This window comes from Orcinus orca, chromosome 6 (assembly GCF_937001465.1).
Source record: "Orcinus orca chromosome 6, mOrcOrc1.1, whole genome shotgun sequence".
NCBI classification, from domain to species: domain Eukaryota; kingdom Metazoa; phylum Chordata; class Mammalia; order Artiodactyla; family Delphinidae; genus Orcinus; species Orcinus orca.
Window position 1 is genome coordinate 69,667,021 of NC_064564.1, and position 21,401 is coordinate 69,688,421.

The 21,401-nt window shown below is 40.8% G+C and overlaps 1 protein-coding gene across 2 annotated transcripts in view; it reads right to left on the reverse strand.

Moving 5' to 3' along the window:
* Positions 1 to 21,401, reverse strand: part of DOCK8 (dedicator of cytokinesis 8) — a 222,374-nt gene that overhangs the window by 98,336 nt on the left and 102,637 nt on the right. For both annotated transcript variants that reach the window (XM_004276426.4, XM_033440226.2), the window contains 5 exons: positions 21,014 to 21,094; positions 17,505 to 17,664; positions 15,256 to 15,386; positions 13,563 to 13,656; positions 12,672 to 12,834 (listed from right to left, as the gene is read on the reverse strand). In XM_004276426.4, the coding sequence (XP_004276474.1) occupies positions 12,672 to 12,834; positions 13,563 to 13,656; positions 15,256 to 15,386; positions 17,505 to 17,664; positions 21,014 to 21,094 (629 nt within the window). The remainder of the gene's footprint in view (positions 1 to 12,671; positions 12,835 to 13,562; positions 13,657 to 15,255; positions 15,387 to 17,504; positions 17,665 to 21,013; positions 21,095 to 21,401) is intronic.

Here is a 21,401-nt window from a genome sequence, read left to right on the forward strand (position 1 = left end):
TCCTTCTTACAAAGAGGTTAGATTTAGGGGCTGTCAGGTGTGAGTGGTGAAAGGAAATAAAAAGGATGACCTGGTAATTGTTAACCATGAGGCACTGCTTTGAGGAAGATTCCCCAGTTGCCTAGGGTGTCAGGGAGAGTGACAAAGTAAGGGGAAAAGTTGGAAAAGTACCCAAATCCAGACTTTTTATTCCACAATTTTTTTTCTATAACTTTCTTAAACTTGACACTGACAACACAGTCAAAATATTCACTGCATAACTGCAGCTCTTTCAATTCCCAGCTACCATCATGGGACCCATGATGTGGTTTTAAGGTCTAAGTTATTTGGATATTCTTTGTGATTCTGACTTAGGGAGGGCTCAGATATTTGTTAAATAGGTCAAGCTCTCAGTGGGTTTATTAGCCTATTTTCAGTGGGTTTTTATGGATGACTAGAAAATATTTAATAAGAATGAATTTTATTTTACATAAGCAGAGATTGGAACTACTCTAGCAATATACATTTCAGACATCCTATAAAACTCACCCTTCCACAAGTACATTCTGCATTTCACTCAGAGGATTTATATAGGTTTTATATATGTATATAGATGAACAGATGCTTGGGAGGTGAGTCTATGATAGGGTATAAGGGGGGAGTGGGGGGGGTAAGGTGCCACATGCTGGGCAATGGGATAAAAGACCCCATTCCTTAATATGTACAGCTTAGGGTTTTTTCCTACTACTATGAATCTAAGAAAACTTGGGAAATCTCCTTTAACCTAGGTGAAAAAAAATGTTCTCCCGCATGGTAGGCTTGTTTCTTTGGAGTGTGGGTTCGTGAGGAGGGCTGGGCTGGGGGCAGGGGCAGGGACGGACTCTTCTCACCTTAGAGGATCTGTCAAGAAGCTGTTAATTTTCTATTAGGGAGAGGGTGTATTGTCCTAAAAATATACCAGGCTGATGGGAACACTGTCCACAAGGAGCCTGGTCCTCTGCATCAGCGGAAGTAATCCACCCTCCCTCACTCACCTTCCCACCTCCCCACACTCCTTCACATTCACACAGCTGGAGTGCCCCAACTTTTGGTAGCTTGGTTAAGAACTACGGTAGCAGCTTCTAAGGCTCCCAATGATGGCTGCCTCCTGGTGTTCTCACCCTCTGTAATTCCCTCCCCTCAAGTGTGGGCTGGACCTAGTGACTCATTTCTACCCAATAGGATACAGCAAGATTAGGTTACAAAAAGACCCTGGCTTCTCTCTCTCTCTCTCTCTCTCTCTCACTCACTTATTCTGAAGACCCCAGTTGCCATGTTGTGAGCTGCCCTACAGAGAAACCAATATAGCAAGGAATTCGAGGGGATCTCTTGCCAACAGCTAGAAAGGACCTAAGGCCCTTAGTTTAACAACGAAAGAGGAACTGAACACTGTCAACAACTTCAGGAGTGAGCTTGGAAGTGAATTCTCCCCTCGTTGACCCTTGGGGTGATCCCAGCCCTGGCTGACATCTTGACTGTGGCCTTTGGAGAGCCCTGAGTCAGAGGCACTCAGCCCACACCTGGATAACCCACATAATCTGTGAGGTAACAACTGTTGTTGTTGCAAAGTTTTGGTTATGCAGCGATAGGTAACTGATACGAGTATATACATTTTAAAAAAGTATATGTTAGATATTTGCTGATATTTAAACATGTGATTCCTTTAAAAATCCTTTAGCTTGTAACATTTCTGCCTCTTAACTGTATCTCAGGGTTATTATTCCTGCTCTAAGGAGTATAATATCATGACTACCTAGAGGAAAATACTCAACATCAAAATAGCCTCTATGGAGTCCATCCAATCACCAACTAAGTATAAAAACTTGAGAATTTAAAAGTATAGGAATAAATAAATTTTCTTTGGTTCTAGTTTTGATTCTATTCACTGAATTAATGTTTCTTAAAGAGGCTGTGACAGGTCAGATAAAAGAGGAGAAGAATGCTTTAAAGTACCGACCACAAATACCTTCTTCCTCCCTTAAAACATCAAATTTTTAATGAAAGTTTCCCCCAAACAAAACAACAATTTCAACATATTTGGCTTTGCCAAACATATGCTTGGTAAATATTCAAACATTTCAAAAATATTTGGTTTTGTGAAAGACCTAAAATTCAAGTTTAAAGACACCATTTTGATGCCAAATCTGGGCAACGTTTTTCAAAAGGCCACCAGGCAGAATTGTCACGTGAAGGACTAACACGAACCAACCTGCATGTTCTTTTGAGAGACGGAGGGAGCACATTTTTTCCAGGCTTTGCAAATAGTTTCCTAAAACAAATCTGCCAGCTGACAAAAACTCATACACATACCAGAAAATTTCCAAGTTTTGCTGTTGCTGAAGCTGACTTTTTTCTTTGGGTTTGAGGCAGAACTTTTACTAGTCCCCTACCCATTAAAAAAAACAAAAAACAAAAAACAGCCAATGAATAAATCAATACTATTGATTAAAATGCTTGCTTTAACATTCCTGATGATTTTAATATTGGCAGATGTCTTGGTTCGGGTTGGGGAAGAAAATATTGGAATTGGAGGAAACAGCAGGCCTACTAAGAAATAAATTGTTCAGATGTCCCCAACAACTTCTAGAAACATATGCCTGCTTTGGGTACTTGGTGAGAGAGAAGGCTTGTCTGGGTTTTGGAGGCAGGAGAACCTGCAAAGATCTCAAGTGACTGCAGGACAAAGTTGCATGCGTGTCTTTCTGTAGATCAGTGTGATTGTGAGGGGTTCTAGTGTCTCCAGGAGACTGGGGTTTACCTCCAAGGAGAGGCATTCCTCCTCTTTGTCTCTCTCAGCACCAAGCATTGTGCCTGGCACACGATCGGGGCTCAAAAATACGTTAGGTGATTGCACGAACTTTATTCATAGGGTGACAAGTATTGCTCAGTTGGTGAGATTTTCAAAGGACAGGTATCTGGGACTTCCCTGGTGGTCCAGTGGTTAGGACTCTGTGCTTCCACTGCAGGGGGCGTGGGTTCAATCCCTGGTCGGGGAACTAAGATCCTGGGTGCTGTAACGTTGGCCAAAAACAAAAAAACAAACAAAGGACAGGTATCCTGCTCTATGACAGAGGGTGAGGAAGGAGGAGAAGGAAGAGTTCTCGCTGCCCACACTCACACCAGAGTGACAAGTCGACAAGGGTCTGTGCCATCCCCAGACCATTTGGAAGGTTGAGTAACAGTCATTGCTATGGACTTTACTTCTCCCTGACCTAGAAACACAAAGAGGCAGCTCTTTGTTGGCTGCTGGCTGGGATAGGGATTTTGGATTTTCGTGCTAGAGTTGGTTTCGTTTCAACTCAACTCTGGGAGAAGACATTAGAGAGCATATAAAAGAAGTGTATCTCTCTCTGGACTCTTGTGCCCAGAGCCTGAAACTAATATAATATGTAAATCACCTATACTTCAATAAAAAAGTGTATTCCCTTTAAATAAATTAATAAATAAAAAAATGTAACTCCAGGAAAAGATGAGAAATGGGCTTTGAGATGTTCTTATTGCTAAATATATAATTATTAGTCTAGGCATGAAATCTCTTTTAAATCATCAAAATGAGCCATTAAATTGAGCTCCTCTACTTTTATCTTTATTAAACTGTAATATTTCTATTTCTGAACCACTGCATGGATCTCAGTTTACATTTCTTTTTTTTTTTGCGGTACGCGGGCCTCTCACTGTTGTGGCCTCTTCCGTTGTGGAGCACAGGCTCCGGACGCGCAGGCTCAGCGGCCATGGCTCACGGGCCCACTGCTCCGCGGCATGTGGGATCTTCCCGGACCGGGGCACGAACCCGTGTCCCCCGCATCGGCAGGCGGACTCTCAACCACTGCGCCACCAGGGAAGCCCTCAGCTTACATTTTGAAGGTTGTCAAACAAAGAACATTAAACAAGTGAGGTGGAACAGCACAGTTTGGCAAGTTATAGTTTAGGCCAGTGGATAAATGAAATTCATTTTTTAATTATAAAAGGTACATGATATGTGACTGATAAGCCATGGCTTTTTAAAAATTACCTTCTTACACTGAGTCAAACCTCAGTCCCCCCACCCCCCACACTCCTAGTTCTATTTTACTTTGTGCTGTTGGGCTAGCCTGCATTGTCCTCACCCCAAAACCCACTTTTGCCCTGGGAAGACTGACACAGCACCTAATATTTCGACCCAGGGCATTCTGACTTCAGCAGAGAGGGGCAAAGCGCAGCGTATCTGAGTCCTTAAAACCACAGGACACCCATTACTGGAGAGTTATTAAAACACCTCTCCTTTAGAGATGGCCAAACACTTCATGGGAAGACTGGATCTTTAAAGTATACAGTAAAGTCAGAACAAAGAATGAGAAGCTAAAAAGCAGAGAAGATATTTTTCCCCCTAAATGTTCAAAGAAATAAGAGGGAACAATTCCCCGAAGGATATCTCATCAGAAGACAAAGCCACTTCAAAGAACTAATTTTAAAATAACAATTTAAAAAACTAACAGAAGTAGAGAAGTCAAAGAAAGAAGGCTTTTTGAATGTTAGGAAGCTCCTTCTAATCTAGGCAAACTATTCATCATCATCAAATGCAGGCCCAGATTTGCCGCATTTTCATTACCATTTCTCTGTTGCTTCTGCCCCCACCAACCTTACAGTCCCACCCCATGTAAAAACAGGATGCTTCACGAACCTTACTGCTGAAATCTACGTAAAGGATCTCTGGGGAAAAAAATGACATTCACCCCCAATATGTGGACAGAGCAGGATTTTTGGTTAGGACGGTTGTTTACAGGCAGTAACACTAAAGCATGATGGACTCAAAGGGAATGAGTATAAAATACAGACTAGTGAGGGGTTGTGACTTGTACTTAATGTACACAGAACCTCCTTAACACTATTTCATTACTGCCAAACCACATTCTTTTACTTTTGTATTTGAGGCAGGTTTGGTGAATGTGTAAAAATGTATAGTGAGCAATACACCCCCAAAACGAGATTTTGCTGTCTCTCTAGACCACAGGATACATTTCTCCATCCTCCTCTCCACCACATCTTTCAACAAAGTGACAGATTTCTAAGTTCCTGACTTAACTGATGAAAGAAGGCAGAAGCTGACAGGGTAAAAGAAAATCCTTTGCAAAAAGTGCCAACAGTGAGCTCTTGGGACACTGGAATACTTTCTCAGTTTTTCTTGGTCCTGCACTTCAAGGCCAAAAAATTACAATGCATGTTTGCCTTTAATAAATCACGACTCTATCTGCTTAGAAATGGAAAGGTACCTAGCTGCTTCTGAATCTAGAAAATGAGCAAATTGTGCCCTCAAGTGGCTAAATGTTGTACTGGAAGGGGAGCTTCGCAAAACCTGCCCTTGCTGCTAAGAAATCTTAGGTAACTCGTTCCCTCCTGAGTTTTTTCATTCTTCTAAAAAGAGGAAGGATGACTGAATTTTGGAGGAAAGTGAGGATTGTGTTCCTGATTTATTATTGAGGCCAACTTGCCAGAGCAAAGTCAAGTACAGGAGCTTCATTATCTGGGTGATTTTGGCACCAGGAATTCACTTTGCCTTTGTCTCCATTACTCAGCCAATTTAAATGATTAGATTTTGCCTGGGCTGTCATTGCTATTCCTAAATAAAGTGTTTGTTTATAATAAGCTTCATGTTCCACAAACAACTGCTCACTGAGTCTAGGAAGACCAATGACTGAGCTTCAGGGCTGTCTTATACTTACAACAGTTATTTAAACACTCCTTTAAAGGGTGAAAAGTAGGAATTTATACCACATGCTTGTACATGTGTGAAAGGTTATATAAGATTCTTCATTTTCACATCCTTTGTAATGTTAAAAGATTGGCAACATCTTAGATGCTCATTAGTCTGGGGTTAAATGAATTATGATACAGCCATATAATGAGATTCAGTGCAGGTGTAAGAAAGCACGAGGCCACTCTGTATTCATATAGAAATGCTCTCCATAACATAGTGTTCAGTGAGAAATCAAAGTGCAGAACGGTGTGAGGATTATGCTGTACTTGCACTCTGAAAGGAAGAGTGCAAGGTTGTACTGGTTTGTACAAACATAGTTTATTTCTGGAAGGATAAACAAGAAACTGAAAAAAATGGCTGTTTCCAATTGTCAAAAATAGGATTGAGCTGTGAAATATACATGACTTTCATCTGTTTTGTTCACTAGTATTTCTCCAGTGTCTAGAAAAGGGCCTGGCATGTTGCAGGCACTCAATATTTGTAGAATAAAATGAAGAAAATAAAATACATGTATGTATGTGTGTGTGTGTGTGTGTGTGTGTGTGTGTGTGTGTGTGTGTAAATATATATATATTTTAAGACTGTCTCCAAGGAAGGGAATCTACAGTTGGAAGTGAGGCATGGTAGAGAGAATTTTTACCGTGCACTTACGTACTTTTAAAATATTGAAATATTAGAATAGGATACCTATTCCAAAATAAATAAAATTCAAACAACCAAAGAAACAAATAAGAATGGGGAGTTATTATTTGGAATAGTTATTTAAGTAAGGCATTGTTTGTGGTGATTTAGACCAGGGTCAATCACATCATAAACTACTGACCATTAATTAGCAATAAGCCTGGAGTACTAACAGCATTGAGGAGCATTACGCCATTAAAAAAACATCATCCTCACATGGACAAGTTTTCTGGGTGTTGTAGATTCCTGATAGACAAGTATTGAATACTTGCTCTTCGCCGTATCCATTTCACCTGGTATCCTGGCATACGATAGGATTGCTTTCCAGGTCAGAGGGATTAAGTCGCAAGGCTCTTTCCCCTGAGTTTCCCGTGGCTTGCGTCACTGTGGACTTTGGATAACTCCAATGAGTAGAGGAACTCATTAAGAGGGACCAGGAAAGGGAGGGAGAGGCTTTGATCCTCAAAGAAGCGTGTTGTACCCTTAAGACCCTACCCCAGGCCTCCTGAATGGGAGTCTCCAGGTAGGACTGGACCCTTGCATTTTTACAAAGCTCTGCAATGAACTCTGAGGCACACTACCCTTCTTCCCCTCCCCCATCCCACCCCCAACACTGAACAGATCCACTCTGGATGGAGAGACAACTGGGCTCAGATTGGACAAAAGAAAGTTCCTCTCAAGGATACCTTCCATTCTCCATGCCCTGACTCCTTCCTAAACACGTCACCCAGAATTATTTCTGGTTTATTCCTTAGAAATGCTATTCACTAAATTATAACTTCCAGACAGTCATTCAAGACCAGCTTGCACATTTATCCTGTGCCGTGCTTTCTGCCCCTGTAGGATGCAAGCCCGGCAGTGTTCCTCAAAACGCTATTGTGATACGAAAGGCACCTCCCTGTCAGACCAGAATGCAGACTTCTGGTCTGAGAACCTTCAGCTAAATAGGAGGCAGCCTGAAAACAGCTAATTATCCATCAAAGAAATCATGTTCTAAGTGATATGCTTGTTCACGGCAAGCACAGTCGTCCACAGCGAGGCTGATAATTGGATAAAACGACCTCAGAGGCTATTGGGGGCTGGGATGAGAGATGAAAACGCACTTTATGTGGATCTCTCTAATGTAATCACCAGTTACAGGGACGGCAAGGAGCTTAACAAGCTCATTACAACCTCAGCGCCTGTGATCTCCGGGCAAACTCCAGTAACTGCCACAGGATAAAACGCCCTTAAAGGTCTCGCTGGGCCTTGGCCCCAGGCCGCATTGTTTTCATTCTGCCTCCACCAGAAGGCAGCTGGAGTCTCCATTACCAGCTGCTGGGCCACATGGAAAATCAGCCAGGAGTTGGTTCAAACGTGTTCTTGGGCTAACAACCAGTATTTTTTTAATCTGGGCATGGAGAAAAGAATGCCATACTCAGAGTCGGATAATCCTGTTTATCGACCTAATTTTTCCAGCTGTTCTGCTCCGCTTTCGGAATGACCGTCCTCCTGCTTGTGATTTTGAAATAGCTCTTGCCTGGGTCTGCTTCGGTGTACTTGTCTGACCCCCTGCCTCTCACACACAGAGGCTGCCAACAGCACTGCAGAGACCCAAGCCCCTGGTTGGGGAGATGCTCGCCATTCCTAGAATGAGTACTTCTGGCTCTAGAAGTTCGTCTCTTCCCTCAAAGTGAGTGTTTGTCTTATGAGTGACCAACACTCTCATGGGTTCATGGGGATACTTCCTCAGCCAGGCCCAGTTCTTTTATAACCGATCTAGATCACTCCTCAAAGTGAGCTGAATTAAGGTAGAGGCATCAGGCAGCATCCACAGAGAACAGAGTATGAATGGTGCCCCTGTGGGCAACACAGTGACCCCAACTGAGGGCACCTGAAGGGGCAAGGCTGTCAAAGGAGGCACCTGAAGAGATCGGAGGACGGAGAGACTGAGGGCAGGAAGGCAGCTCAGCCTATCCCAGGCCAATTTGATCTGAGGCTCCACAGCAGCTGCTCTTTAAGAGAGGTGAAGAACCTGAGTGCTATTCATATGGTATTAAACTGAAACCCCACCCATATGACAATCCTGTAAAGCATGACAATGGCCACAACTGACACTCAAGGCCAGAAAACACCTGCCATTCGTCCATGTAATAGTTCCCTCCACTCAAGGGAGCTCTGAAGTTTATGTGAAAGATACACAAATTGGAAATCTGAACCCTGGCTTTGTCACTGTAGGTATTCCTTGCTTGGCCCAATAGATATGTTCTCCACAAGTTCCAGGTAGATCAATTTATTACGTCAAGCCATATTTCAAATTTATGAGGTGAGTCTGCTATCAAGCAAAGAATTATCCCTAAATTTATCTGCTCTGTAAATCTTAATTTTCATTTATTTGATTTCCTTAAAGGGATACAGCCAGAATTAGAGACATGGAAATAGCAAGGTCAACGTGAAAAGTTACCCTACATGCCAAACCCTGAGAATGATGTCCAGAATTCAACTCAGTCAAAGGAAAACTTTTCTAAAAGAAACAGGAACTGCTGTCCCTACTGAAATAATATTCTTGGGAGAGATAAGACTTTAGACCTCACCTGTTATTGGTACCATAATGTAAAGAGGTTTAGAGACCTTTGCTTGAAAGGAGACTTTGATTTGGAGAGGAGAGGACAGAAAAGTCAAGAGGTTACAAGTTTTGACAAAAATGAGAAGATGAGGTCACCAAGGGTAAACTGAGTCAGCTTCCCAATTTGACCTGGGGTTCGGACCTGACTTGAGTCTTCTACTTCCGTTTTGCGAAATGGGAGTGGTGGTGGAGAAAAGGGGAGAATTAGTCTAGGACTGGGTTACTGTCCAGACCAACCTAATCAAAACCACTACAAAGCATGTGAGGCCTGGAGACAAAACACTTGAAAATTTAACAACAGCATGAGAAATTTAGACAAAATGTTCTCTCAATTCCTTGACATTTTCACATAGTAAGATTCTGAACCAAGTTCACCACAACTCTCCTCCCTTAAACAAGCTATAAAATATGGTGGCCTGGGAGCCAAGAGAAGACAGAAGGTCAAAGCTGGAGGGAAGTATTGTCTTCTATCATTCCTAAGAGACCTGATTTTTAATGGGGTGGCCTTGGCATTTCCACAGTGTACAGAACAGCTAAAGAATATTCACTTTGCACTTGTGGGTCTGTTTCTCAAGATGCCAAGTTGGGTCCATAGTAATCTGTTCAAACTTGTCCTCCTCAGCACTCCTACATTTCTGAACCAGTAGGTGCACTAACGCATTGAGTCCCGCTGTGATGTAATTAAGGGATAATGTTTGCAGCAAGGAGTAGAGAGAGTTGTAAATGCCTCCCATGGGTGATTAAAAGCTAGGGGAAGTTGAATAACTATAGAATGCATTTGGTGCAAGTTTATTCCAATACCAAGAGCATTCTTTTTTCCAATTATAGGATAGGGTTTCTAAAAAGATATACAGCATCCATAAGCAAACAGTTTCATGTCTTCATCTCCCTCTAGGGAATGGAGAATGGAAACTACTGCATCCTAGGAATGCTTACTTATCTAGGAGGGAGACCTGGCTGACTTTGTATTTAGGAATGAGAAGAGAAAACCAAGAACTGCTTCAGAAAGGATTGAATGGGGGAAATGCATGTGTACTTCAATTTTGAAAGGAAGAGGTGCACTTCTAACTGTATGAATGGTTGGTTGTAATTCTCACTGCCATTTTTAAAAATTGAAGTATAGTTGATTTACAATATTGTGTTAGTTTCAGGTATACAGCAAAGTGATTCGGTTATACATATATACATGTATATATATCTATATACTTTTTTCTTTTTAAATATTTATTGGAGTATAGTTGATTTACAGTGTGTTAGTTTCCGATGTACGGCAAACTGAATCAGTTATACATACACATAGATCCACTCTTTTTTTAAGATTCTTTTCCCATATAGGCCATTACAGAGTATTGATTAGAGTTTACTGTGCTATACAGTAGGCTCCTATTAGTTATCTATTTTACATATAGTAGTGTGTATATGTCAACCCCAATCTCCAGATTTATCCCTTCCCCCAATCCTCTGGTTAACCATAAGTTTGTTTTCTACATCTGTGACTCCACTTCTGTTTTGTAAATAAGTTCCCATTTTTTAGATTCTACATTCTTTTTCTATGATTCTTTTCCATTATAGTTTATTACAAGATATTGAATATAGTTCCCTGTGCTACACAGTAAAACCTTGTTGTTTTACCCACTGCCAGTTTTGACATCAACAAACCACTCACTTATCCTGTCTGGGTCTCAATTTTATACATCTGAAAACGTGAGGGGTAGAGGTACTTAGATTAGGTGAGTTCTGAAATTCTTTGCATTTCAGTCCCACATACCCAGACATCACAATGGAAAGTATGAGTGAGGATCTGGGGGAATCAGAACTCTCTTACACTGCTGGAAGGACTGCAAACTGACACAATTTTGGAAATAAGTGGTGGTATAAATAAAACTGAAAATATATATCACTGTGACCCAATAATTTTATTTCTAGGCATATTGCTTAGGGAAACTTTCACATATGTGCACAGAGAGACAAAGACAAAAATTCTCACTGCACAGTGTTTATAAAAGCCCAACATTGAAAAAATATAAATATCTATCAATAGAAAAATAGGAAATAAATAAAATATGGCCTCTTCACAGAAAGGAACACTAAATAGTAGTTTAAAAGAATGACAAAGCTCTATATAAATCAATATTTCTAAAATACAAGCTATTAAGGAATTCCCATTGGTTACATTTGTGAAAATCTGAGTAACTAAAAAAGAATAATGACTGCTACTGAGTGTAACACACTGACTCAATAAAATTCATGAGTCCACAATAATACTCAAACAAAAAAGAAAAAAATCATACTGTTGGATGAAAAGTACAGTAGTACAGTATAATACATAGAGTATGAATCCATTTACATACATTTTAAATGAATATAAAAATAATACCATTCAGTGTTCACAGATTCATAATACATGACTCTGTGTGTGTGTGTGTGTGTGTGTAAAACCACGGAAAATAGAAAGGAACTATGTAAGTTCATGACAATGTGATGTGAGAGGCAGGGTAGGGGTCTGTAATTGGAGACTGGGGATAAAGGAGACTTCAACTTAACCAGTATGATTGTTTGTGTGTGTGTATATATATATATATATATATATATATATTTATATATACACACACACACAACAACAAAATGTCATTTCTAGATGCTGGAGAAAAGGTGCTTATTATAACTTTCTTCTCTGCATTAAAAAAAATCTTCTCAAAATAAAAAATAAAAGTATATGATCAGCAGTGCTTTCAGCAGGCGGATGTTGACAAGCTCCCTCTGAGCCCCCATGCAAAGGACCTCCAAGAAACTGAGGCAACCTAACCTTTTAGGTCTTTACTGTATAGTTCCATGCTAGCCAATATGGTAGCCACCAGCCACATAGAGCTACCTGAATTTGAATTCAAATTAATTAAAGTTAAATAAAATGAAAATTTCAGTCCCTACACTGTACTAGCCACTTTTCAAAGGCTGAAGGGCCACATGTGGCTAGTGTCTATTTTATTGGGCAGCACACATACAGAACATTTCTTTCATTCCTCTAAATTCTATTGACAGAGCTGGTCTTGAGCTAAAAACCTGTCTTTTAGACAACCAGAACACTTTTAGTCATTGCTCTTTCCCTAATATGTCCTTCTGCCCATAGGAAAACCAAGGTAATGACTAGGAGGATTTTTTTGTTTCTAGAAGGAATATGTCCACTATAATTCTACATTCCAGTTTTGACTGAAGTAACATTTTCTTGTGAAAAAATGAGATAAATCATCTTTAAAAATTGATCTTAAGGGCTTCCCTGGTGGCGCAGTGGTTGAGAGTCCGCCTGCCGATGCAGGGGACGCGGGCTCGTGCCCCGGTCTGGGAGGATCCCACATGCCGCGGAGCGGCTGGTCCCGTGAGCCACGGTCGCTGAGCCTGCGCGTCCGGAGCCTGTGCTCCGCAACAGAAGAGGCCACAATAGTGAGAGGCTCGCGTACCACAAAAAAAAGAGAGAACAAATTGATCTTAAAAAGTAATTATAGTTTTGTAAACGTCATATTTCATTTTCCCCAAAACTTAGGAAGTAGCAAAATAGGTCAAAGGATGATGAAAGCATTACCCAAACAAGGCTCAAATTTTTGGTTCAATAATTTCCCAAGAGCTTTTGTTTCTTACCTGTACACAGTATGAGGGACATACACTTCTCGGATTGGAAATTCCAAAATCTCTTTGTGTGGGCGTCCCCGGTTTTCAGGAAAGGGTCTCACTGGCAGCATTTCAGGAGTCAGACAGCAACTGGTCATCTCTGGAGCCAGAGAAATCTCCAGTTTGAGCAAGCCTAAAGAAAGAAAATAGGACTGTCTTAGTAAAGATGTTATATATGAGGGAGTCAAGAAAGACTGCTGTACTATATTTCTTTTATGGAAATGAGGATAAGTTGTGTGAGTATAAGCACTTTGGAATACCCAGTTAATTTCCCATAGTTTGAGAAAAAGCATATCATGACAATTTTTGAGATTTAGTTTCTAGAACTTAAAAAGCAAGAAACTGTAAAATGAGTAAGAACACATTAGAGGATCTTTAAAGTCCCTTCCAGAACTACCACGCCGTAAGTATATAGTTCAGTAACTTCTCTCATTACAAGCACTAAAAATTGGTGGTTTTCAAACTAGGTTCCCTGGTACCCCAGGGGGCTGCAGAAGTGCCTCAGGGGCTGTTAAGCTGAGGATAAGGAGGGTGCGCCCTCACCTTCTACCAAAGCATTGCACCTTCACTTTTTCTCATGTTAAGAGTTCCATACACTATGATATAAGAGGCTCCTCTCTTCAAACAATTATCTGATTTTCTGAGTGAGCAATCAAATACAAAGCATGATGTTTATTTCCAGAATCAGTCCTTTAATAAAAATAGAAAACATTAACAGGTTGGCCAAGAAAACCCAGACCTTAACTCCTAATACAAAATCCTACACCTCCCTTGACAAAAAATTGCAGCGTTACATGAATAATGCGTCTAATCATAAATGGCTTTGGCACAACAAAGAGGATAAAGACAAGCCATCCACACCTGGAACTGACTTGACTCTTCTCTGTAGGGATGAAGATCTTTTGTAGTCAGCTAAAAACTTGAATAAGTCTTCATCACTCAGGCGGTCTCCCTCCTGCCAAGAGAGAAGTCAGGGTTAGTGCAGATTCACCATACACCCCTGGGGTCGGGACCAAAGACTGATTTCTCAGAAGATTTTTATCTTTAAGTATTATCGGAACGTGCCTTTCGTAGATACGAGGCAACAACCCTGAAATCTTTTGGTCAACCTCTTGTCAAATATTCTTCCTCTACCACTCTGACTCTCTCAGCCTCTTCAGTCCTCCTGGAGATGGGGACTTTACTGCCTTCCTGAGGAAGGCTGTTTGACCATTAGTAATCCAGGCCAAAAGGTCCTCCCCCTATAACTTAAACCCACTGATACTTGTGTACTCCCTGAAACAAAACAGAAGAAAAGTTGTCTTCAAAGATGTGAAGATGGAGAGAGCAGCATTCCATCTTTGTCCTGTCCTCATATTCTTCACATTTGTCTTGACTAAGAAGGCTTAAGCACACACACTCCATGCGTGTATGTGGGACAGGCATGCTGCTGAGGGATACGTGGGCATGAGCTCTGATCCTTACAGCAGCCCAGTAAGGAAGGTAGGTAGGTAGGTAGGTAGATCGGTGTGTCCTATTCCTAAGTACAGATGAGAAAACTTCGGCTTGTTTAGTCAAGGGCCTTGCTCCCCAAGGCAATACAGTTGGAAGGAGTTATTTCCCAAATAGAAACCCTTTCAGTCCCCTGCCATCTCCATCATGAGGCATAGCACACAGAACCCTTAGGATCTCTTCTGCATTTCAGTTTGTTAACATAACCGCTTGACATGCCCCATGAGAACTGCTTGAGCTGCAGAAAATTTTCCAAAACAGTGTCAAACCAAGTATAAGTCAAGTTGGTTTTTTTGGTAGTAAAACACATATCACGTAAAATTTACCATCTTAACCATTTTTGAGTATACAGTTCAGTAGTGTTAAGTACATTCACTTTGTTGGGCAAACGATCTCCAGAATGCTTTCAGTTTGCAAAACTGAAACTCCATACCCATGAAACAACTCCCCATTCCCCCCTTCCTGCAGCCCCTAGCCACCACCATTCTACTTTCTGTCATTCCACCTTCTGTCTCTATGAATTTGATTACGCTAGGAAATTCTTCATTCTCTAAGTAGTCTCAATGATTTCTGAGCTAATAAAGAGCACCGTCTGTAATGGTCACACCCTGTGAGGAAGCAGGCAGCTCTGGAAAGCCCGCACGTGGAAAAGGGATGAGATGGACAACACCTAGGCCAAGAAACCCCAGGCCAAAGGGGAAGTGGATATTTTAGCCAGACTGTTTTCATAGCCTAATAAATGAATTGGCCATGATAGTTCAAATAGGATAGTTTGTGTTAATGGGAACCAGTCCTTCTCTCAATTAAAAGGGCTAACGTTCACTTAGCACTTGTTATATCCCAGGCACTCTGAGAAGAGCTTTACACGTCTCGTGTCATCGAACCCTCCCAAAAGCCACATCAAGCAAGTGTCATGATCCCTGTTTTGTAGATGATGAAACCGAGGCTCGGTGAGGTTGACTAACTTGTTCTCTTAGTCACTACATCTACTCCCCCTCTGGGCTCCAGCACTCATGCCATTGTGAGGGGACAAAGCCAGACACACTGTAACAGGAAGAGATACCTGCTTGAAAAAGCTGTTAATGGTCAAGGTCTTGAAGTTGGATCCAACCCCATTTTCCTCCAAGGAGAAGGCTCTTTCAGAAAGTCTTCGAGATTGGGACAAAGTTTTCCGCTCACTCACAGAGCCTTTCCCTTTAAGGAAAACAATTGTCATTCTAAAGTTTGCCTTTCTGTTTGAATATATAGCAGTTATTAACTTTACCATACGTAGGATAGGTTGAAGTGCACTGAAGGAGAACACTGAACACGGCCATTCTTGTTTTGCATGACAATTTCCCTCCCCGATCCCTGTTCTTAGACCCCCCTGTTGGAGCCCCTAATCCTCCTCTGATCATAGTGAGAGCCCAGGAGCAACCACAGTGCCCTCCCACGTGGCGATCAAGGAGCAGGAGTCCAGAACTGCAGCCAGAGCAGGGTCTGGCCAAATAATCAGCTTTATTTAGTCAACAGTGTTTAGTTTTGTTTTATTTTTATATTTACATTCCACTGGGAGAGGCATGTACTCAAATGCCCCTGCAGGCATTTGGGACTCTGGCCCGAACATGCTACGTACAGGTCAGCCTGAGTCCATCCTGGATCTGAGCTTTCTTCTGCTCTTGCTGTATGGACCAGGCAGCAGAACTGAGTTTCTGCCTTGGCCAACCTGCCTAATGGTAATTAGAACTGAGTCACACCCAAACCTGAACCCTGATACTCTGCTTAGTTGTTTCTTACCCCGTTTGAGATTTAGGTGAGGATTTTGTTACTTTTATACTGCAAAGCTCAGGGGTTCTGTAGTGAATGGTCAAATTGCATAGAACTGTAATATTTCAACCCCGTCTTTGAACATTCTCTTACCCTTAATTCTTGTCATGATGCGGAACTGGAACTTCCTGCCACCACTGAGCCACCTAAACTTGCCATGCTGCCTCAGTATAACACACTACATCTTTTGGTTGCTTCTTAAAAATCAGCCTCTGTAGTCAGGTTAATTTCTCCTTGACCCAGAGATGACTGAGGACCCAGCAAGCTCTATGCCTTAACTACCTAGTTTATGTGTCCTTTAAGCTCTATGCAGAACTCTTTCAAATAAGGCTACCTGGGTCTACATAGAAATTAGCATTAAAAAAAAACCCACACACACATATTGTGGTGTGAATGTTGGGATGCACTAAAATGAGATTTTTTTCTTTTTTTGCGGTACGCGGGCCTCTCACTGTTGCAGCCTCTCCCGTTGCGGAGCACAGGCTCCGGACGCACAGGCTCAGCGGCCATGGCTCACGGGCCCAGCCACTCCGCGGCACGTGGGATCTTCCCGGACCGGAGCACGAACCCGTGTCCCCTGTGTCGGCAGGCGGACTCTCAACCACTGCGCCACCAGGGAAGCCCTGAGATTTGTTTTTGATAAATCAGCAATAACCCGGGAGTTCTGACTGGTAATTATGCATCAATAACTCCAGGATAGCAGCAGCAATAACAAAATACCTTTTCCTCCACTCCTCTGGTAAAGGCAACATTTCAGAAGTGGCAGAGCTAAGGAATGCATGAAAAACTTCCCAAGAAATGTGACTGGAGACATAAATATTTGCTGGATACAAAGACATTTTAAAAAACAGAAACTCTGCCACACGTGAGGGGTGATATTCTTGCAAACTCTGTAACCCTCTTGGATAGTTCCATACCCAAACTGTTGAGGGACTTAATAACTCAGATCAAGGGTTAGGTAATGGAAAAGAGAAATATGCTAAATAAATCAGAACAGTAACTAAATATTCTTTTGGCATCCACATTTTTCACTTGCCCTTGGCAAAATAAACTTTAAGGAACTGGAAATTTTGCTAGAAACCAGAGTTTTTCATTTTGAAGCCCTTGCTTTTCTTATATTTAGGAGCCAACCATGGTGCCTTTGTTGAACACACTACAAACTATATTATTATATTATTATATTTTCTTGTTATTTTCAAGAATTTTACTTTTAAGAAGAGATGGCCACTGAAAATTAACTCTTTAAAGTGTCAAACTGTACAGAAAATTCCAACCAAAAATCTTACTATATTTAAACTCCACAAAGTTCATTGTAATTGTCTTGGAGATCACTGTCCAATCAAGCATTTGTATTCCAGTCTTAATCATGTTTCATTCTATTCACCTCCTTCTTCCTGCCCACTCCCCCCACCTTACTGCACCCCCAACCCCCCACCAATCAGTAGCTAACCTCAGAGTTGGTACATTGGGGAGCCCTTCCCTTCACACCACAGTTGAAAAGCTTACCAACCGTGGACTCCACATCAGTTACCTCCCTGTCGAGGGTAGAGACATTGAAGAAACTTGCTAAGCTTATGGGAGCCCAGGCAAAGGGCATCCGGTATTTCCCCAAACGTTGGCAGAAGGATTCAGCTTGAAGTTTTAGTTTTTCAATCTTTTCTTTACTCTAGAGGAAAATGGAAAGAGACAGCAGAAACAAACAATATGGCACAACATCATTCTCAATGGTGAAAAACTGAAAGCATTTCCCCTAAGATCAGGAACAAGACAAGGGTGGCCATTCTCACCACTATTATTCAAGACAGTTTTGGAAGTTTTAGCCATGGCAATCAGAGAAGAAAAAGAAATAAAAGGAATCCAAAGCAGAAAAGAAGAAATAAAACTGTCACTGTTTGCAGACGACATGATTCTATACTTAGAAAATCCTGAAGATGCCACCAGAAAACTACTAGACCTAATCAATGAATCTGGTAAAGTAGCAGGATACAAAATTAATGCACAGAAATCTCTTGCATTCCTATACACTAACAACAAAAAATCAGAAAGAGAAATTAAGGACCCACTCCCATTTACCACTGCAACAAACAGAATAAACCTACCTAAGTAGGCAAAAGACCTGTGCAGAAAACTATAAGACACTGATGAAAGAAATCAGATACAAACAGATGGAGAGATATACCATGTTCTTGGATTGGAAGAATCAACATTGTGAAAATGACTACACTGCCCAAAGCAATCTACAGATTCAATGCAATCCCTATCAAATTACCAATGGCATATTTCACAAAAAAAGTTTACAATTTGTATGGAAACACAAAAGACCCCGAATAGCCAAAGCAATCTTGAGAAAGAAAGAGTTGGAGGAATCAGTCTCCCTGACTTCAGACTATACTACAAAGCTACAGTAATTAAGACACTGTTGTACTGGCACAAAAACAGAAATACAGATCAATGGGACAGGATAGAAAGCCTAGAGATAAACCCACACACATAAAGTCACCTTATCTTTGACAAGGAGGCAAGAATATACAGTGGAGAAAAGATAGCCTCTTCAATAAGTGGTGCTGGGAAAACTGGACAGCTACAAGTAAAAGAATGAAATTAGAACACTTCCTAACACCATACACAAAAATAAACTCCAAGTGGATTAAAGACCTAAATGTAAGGCCAGACACTATAAAACTCTTAGAGGAAAACATAGGCGGAACACTCTATGACATAAATCACAGCAATATCCTTTTTGACCCACCTCCCGGAGTAATGGAAATAAAAACAAAAATAAACAAATGGAACCTAATGAAACTTCAAAGCTTTTGCACAGCAAAGGAGACCATAAATAAGACGAAAAGACAGCCCTCAGAATGGGAGAAAATATTTGAAAATGAAGCAACTGAAAAAGGATTAATCTCCAAAATATACAAAGCAGCTCATGCAGCTCAATATCAAAAAAACGATTCAGTCAAAAAATGGGCAGAAGACCTAAACAGACATTTCTCCAAAGAAGACATACAGATTGCCAACAAACACATGAAAAGATGCTCAACATCACTATTCATTAGAGAAACGCAAATCAAAACCACAATGAAATATCACCTCACACCAGTCAGAAGGGCCCTCATCACCAAATCTACAAACAATAAATGCTGGAGAGGGTGTGGAGAAAAGGGAAACCTCCTGCACTGTTGGTGGGAATGAAAATTGATACAACCACTATGGAGAACAGTATGGAGGTTACTTAAAAAACTAAAAATAGAACTACCATATGACCCAACTACTGTGCATATACCCTGAGAGAACCATAATTCAAAAAGATACATGTACCACAATGTTCATTGCGGCGCTCTTTACAATAGCCAGGACATGGAACCAACCTAAGTGTCCATCAACAGATGAATGGATAAAGAAGATGTGGCACATATATTCAATGGAATATTACTTAGCTGTAAAAAGGAACGAAATTGACTTCTTTGTAATGAGGTGGATGGACCTAGAGTGTGTCATACAGAGTGAAGTAAGTCAGAAAGAGAAAAACAAATACTGTACGCTCACGCACAAATATGGAATCTAAGAAAACGGTACTGGTGAACCCAGTGGTAGGGCAGGAATAAAGACACAGATGTAGAGAATGGACTTGAGGACATAGGGGGATAGGGGAAGCTGGGACGAAGTGACAGAGTAGCATTGACATATATACACTACCAAATGTAAAATGGATGGCTAGTGGGAAGCTGCTTGTAGCACAGGGAAATCAGCTCAATGCTTTGTGACGACCTAGAGGGGTGGGATAGGGAGGATGGGAGGAGATATGGGGATATATGTATACATATAGCTGATTCATTTTGTTGTACAGCAGAAACTAATACAACATTTTAAATCAATTATACTCCAATAAAGATATAAAAAAACCCAGTATGGCACCAGCACCAAGTCAACTGCCTCTGCCATGGATATGACAGCCATCTCCAAAATCCCTACTCTACTGATTAAAAAGAGGGAATAGGGAGAAAAACAACACATCTCAGGCCAGAAGTCCAACTGATAAGGAAGTACAGAATAGAAAAGGAGGAATTTAAAGAATTAAAGAAAGCCTACATTCAATTATTAAATATACCTTCAGCTAAACAAACAAACAAACAAGCAAACAAAAAACCCCAAAGTATTGGGGCTTGTTATACTACCTAATCAACAAGTACCTCTTTTAGGTCCTAGCTACACTGGATTCGCATGAGAGAATCTTGGGATAAAAGATTGATAGATGTACATCATCTATCAAGCTCTTAAGTGAGCCTGTTTTTCCACAGTTGTCTTGGAAGATTCCAGAAAGATCTATAAGCGTTCCTAACAATCTCCTTATTAGGTTGACAACACTTCCAAAGTAATCATTCTAAGTTCAGGATAAAAGGTAGATTAAAAAAAGCAAGTTATCTTGAGTTCAATAAATCTTACTTGAAATTTATGAGTCTGCAGTAGGATGCCGTTAGGCAAGTCTTATTCCAAAAAGGCCATGTTTTAAAAATTATGTTGGAAACTTTTGCAAATGGGTGCTGAGAAGAGATGTCCTTTTCATGGCTCAGTACCAATGTTGTACTAATACATTTATGATGTACAGCAGTCTCAGCTAATGTCCAAATATCCAAATCAGAAAGGGTGGTGGCCCATGCGGTGGAGGAAGCTAGGGGAGCTGTGGCACTGTTCAGTTTCATGGGGTGTCTGTGGCCCTCCCAACCGAGCCCAGGCCTCAGAACCAAGACAACAGGACGCGTTTTTGCCCTAGTCAAGTTTTGTAATTAGACATTGGTGTGTACATCATCGTTTGCTGAGTTTAATAGTTTATTTCTTTAAAAAGTTGTCATCGATGAAGTTTCCCTTCCTTATTTTGTTTGAATATAATTTATTAGTGCTTCATATGGGGACACATTATGGACTAAACTCCATTAACTATTTTATGGGAGACTTCTGAAAAATACCTGCTTATTCTAAAATGTTACCATTTAGCTATACTCAAAATAGCATACCTTTCCACCATCACTTTCTTTGATAACCATGTAGGGTTCTGCACAGTCTCCAATCTCTCCCTGCTGAAGGACTTTTTCAATCTACCAACAAAAATAATATTAAAACAAAGCACGTGAATTACATTTGTATAATGGAATCTATGCAACCATCAAAATAGTGTCTTATGACAATATTTGATGACATCAGATGTCCATAATATATGTTTTTTGATTTAAAAAATCAGTACGAAGAGTATTACACAGTTTTGTAAAAAAAAATCATAAAGGCATATTAAAAGGACGATAGATACATGGCAAATGTTAATAGTAGTTATCTTTGTATGGTGGGATTATGTACTGTCTTTATTTTCTTCCTATTGCTTACGTGTATTTTCTGTTTTTAAATAAT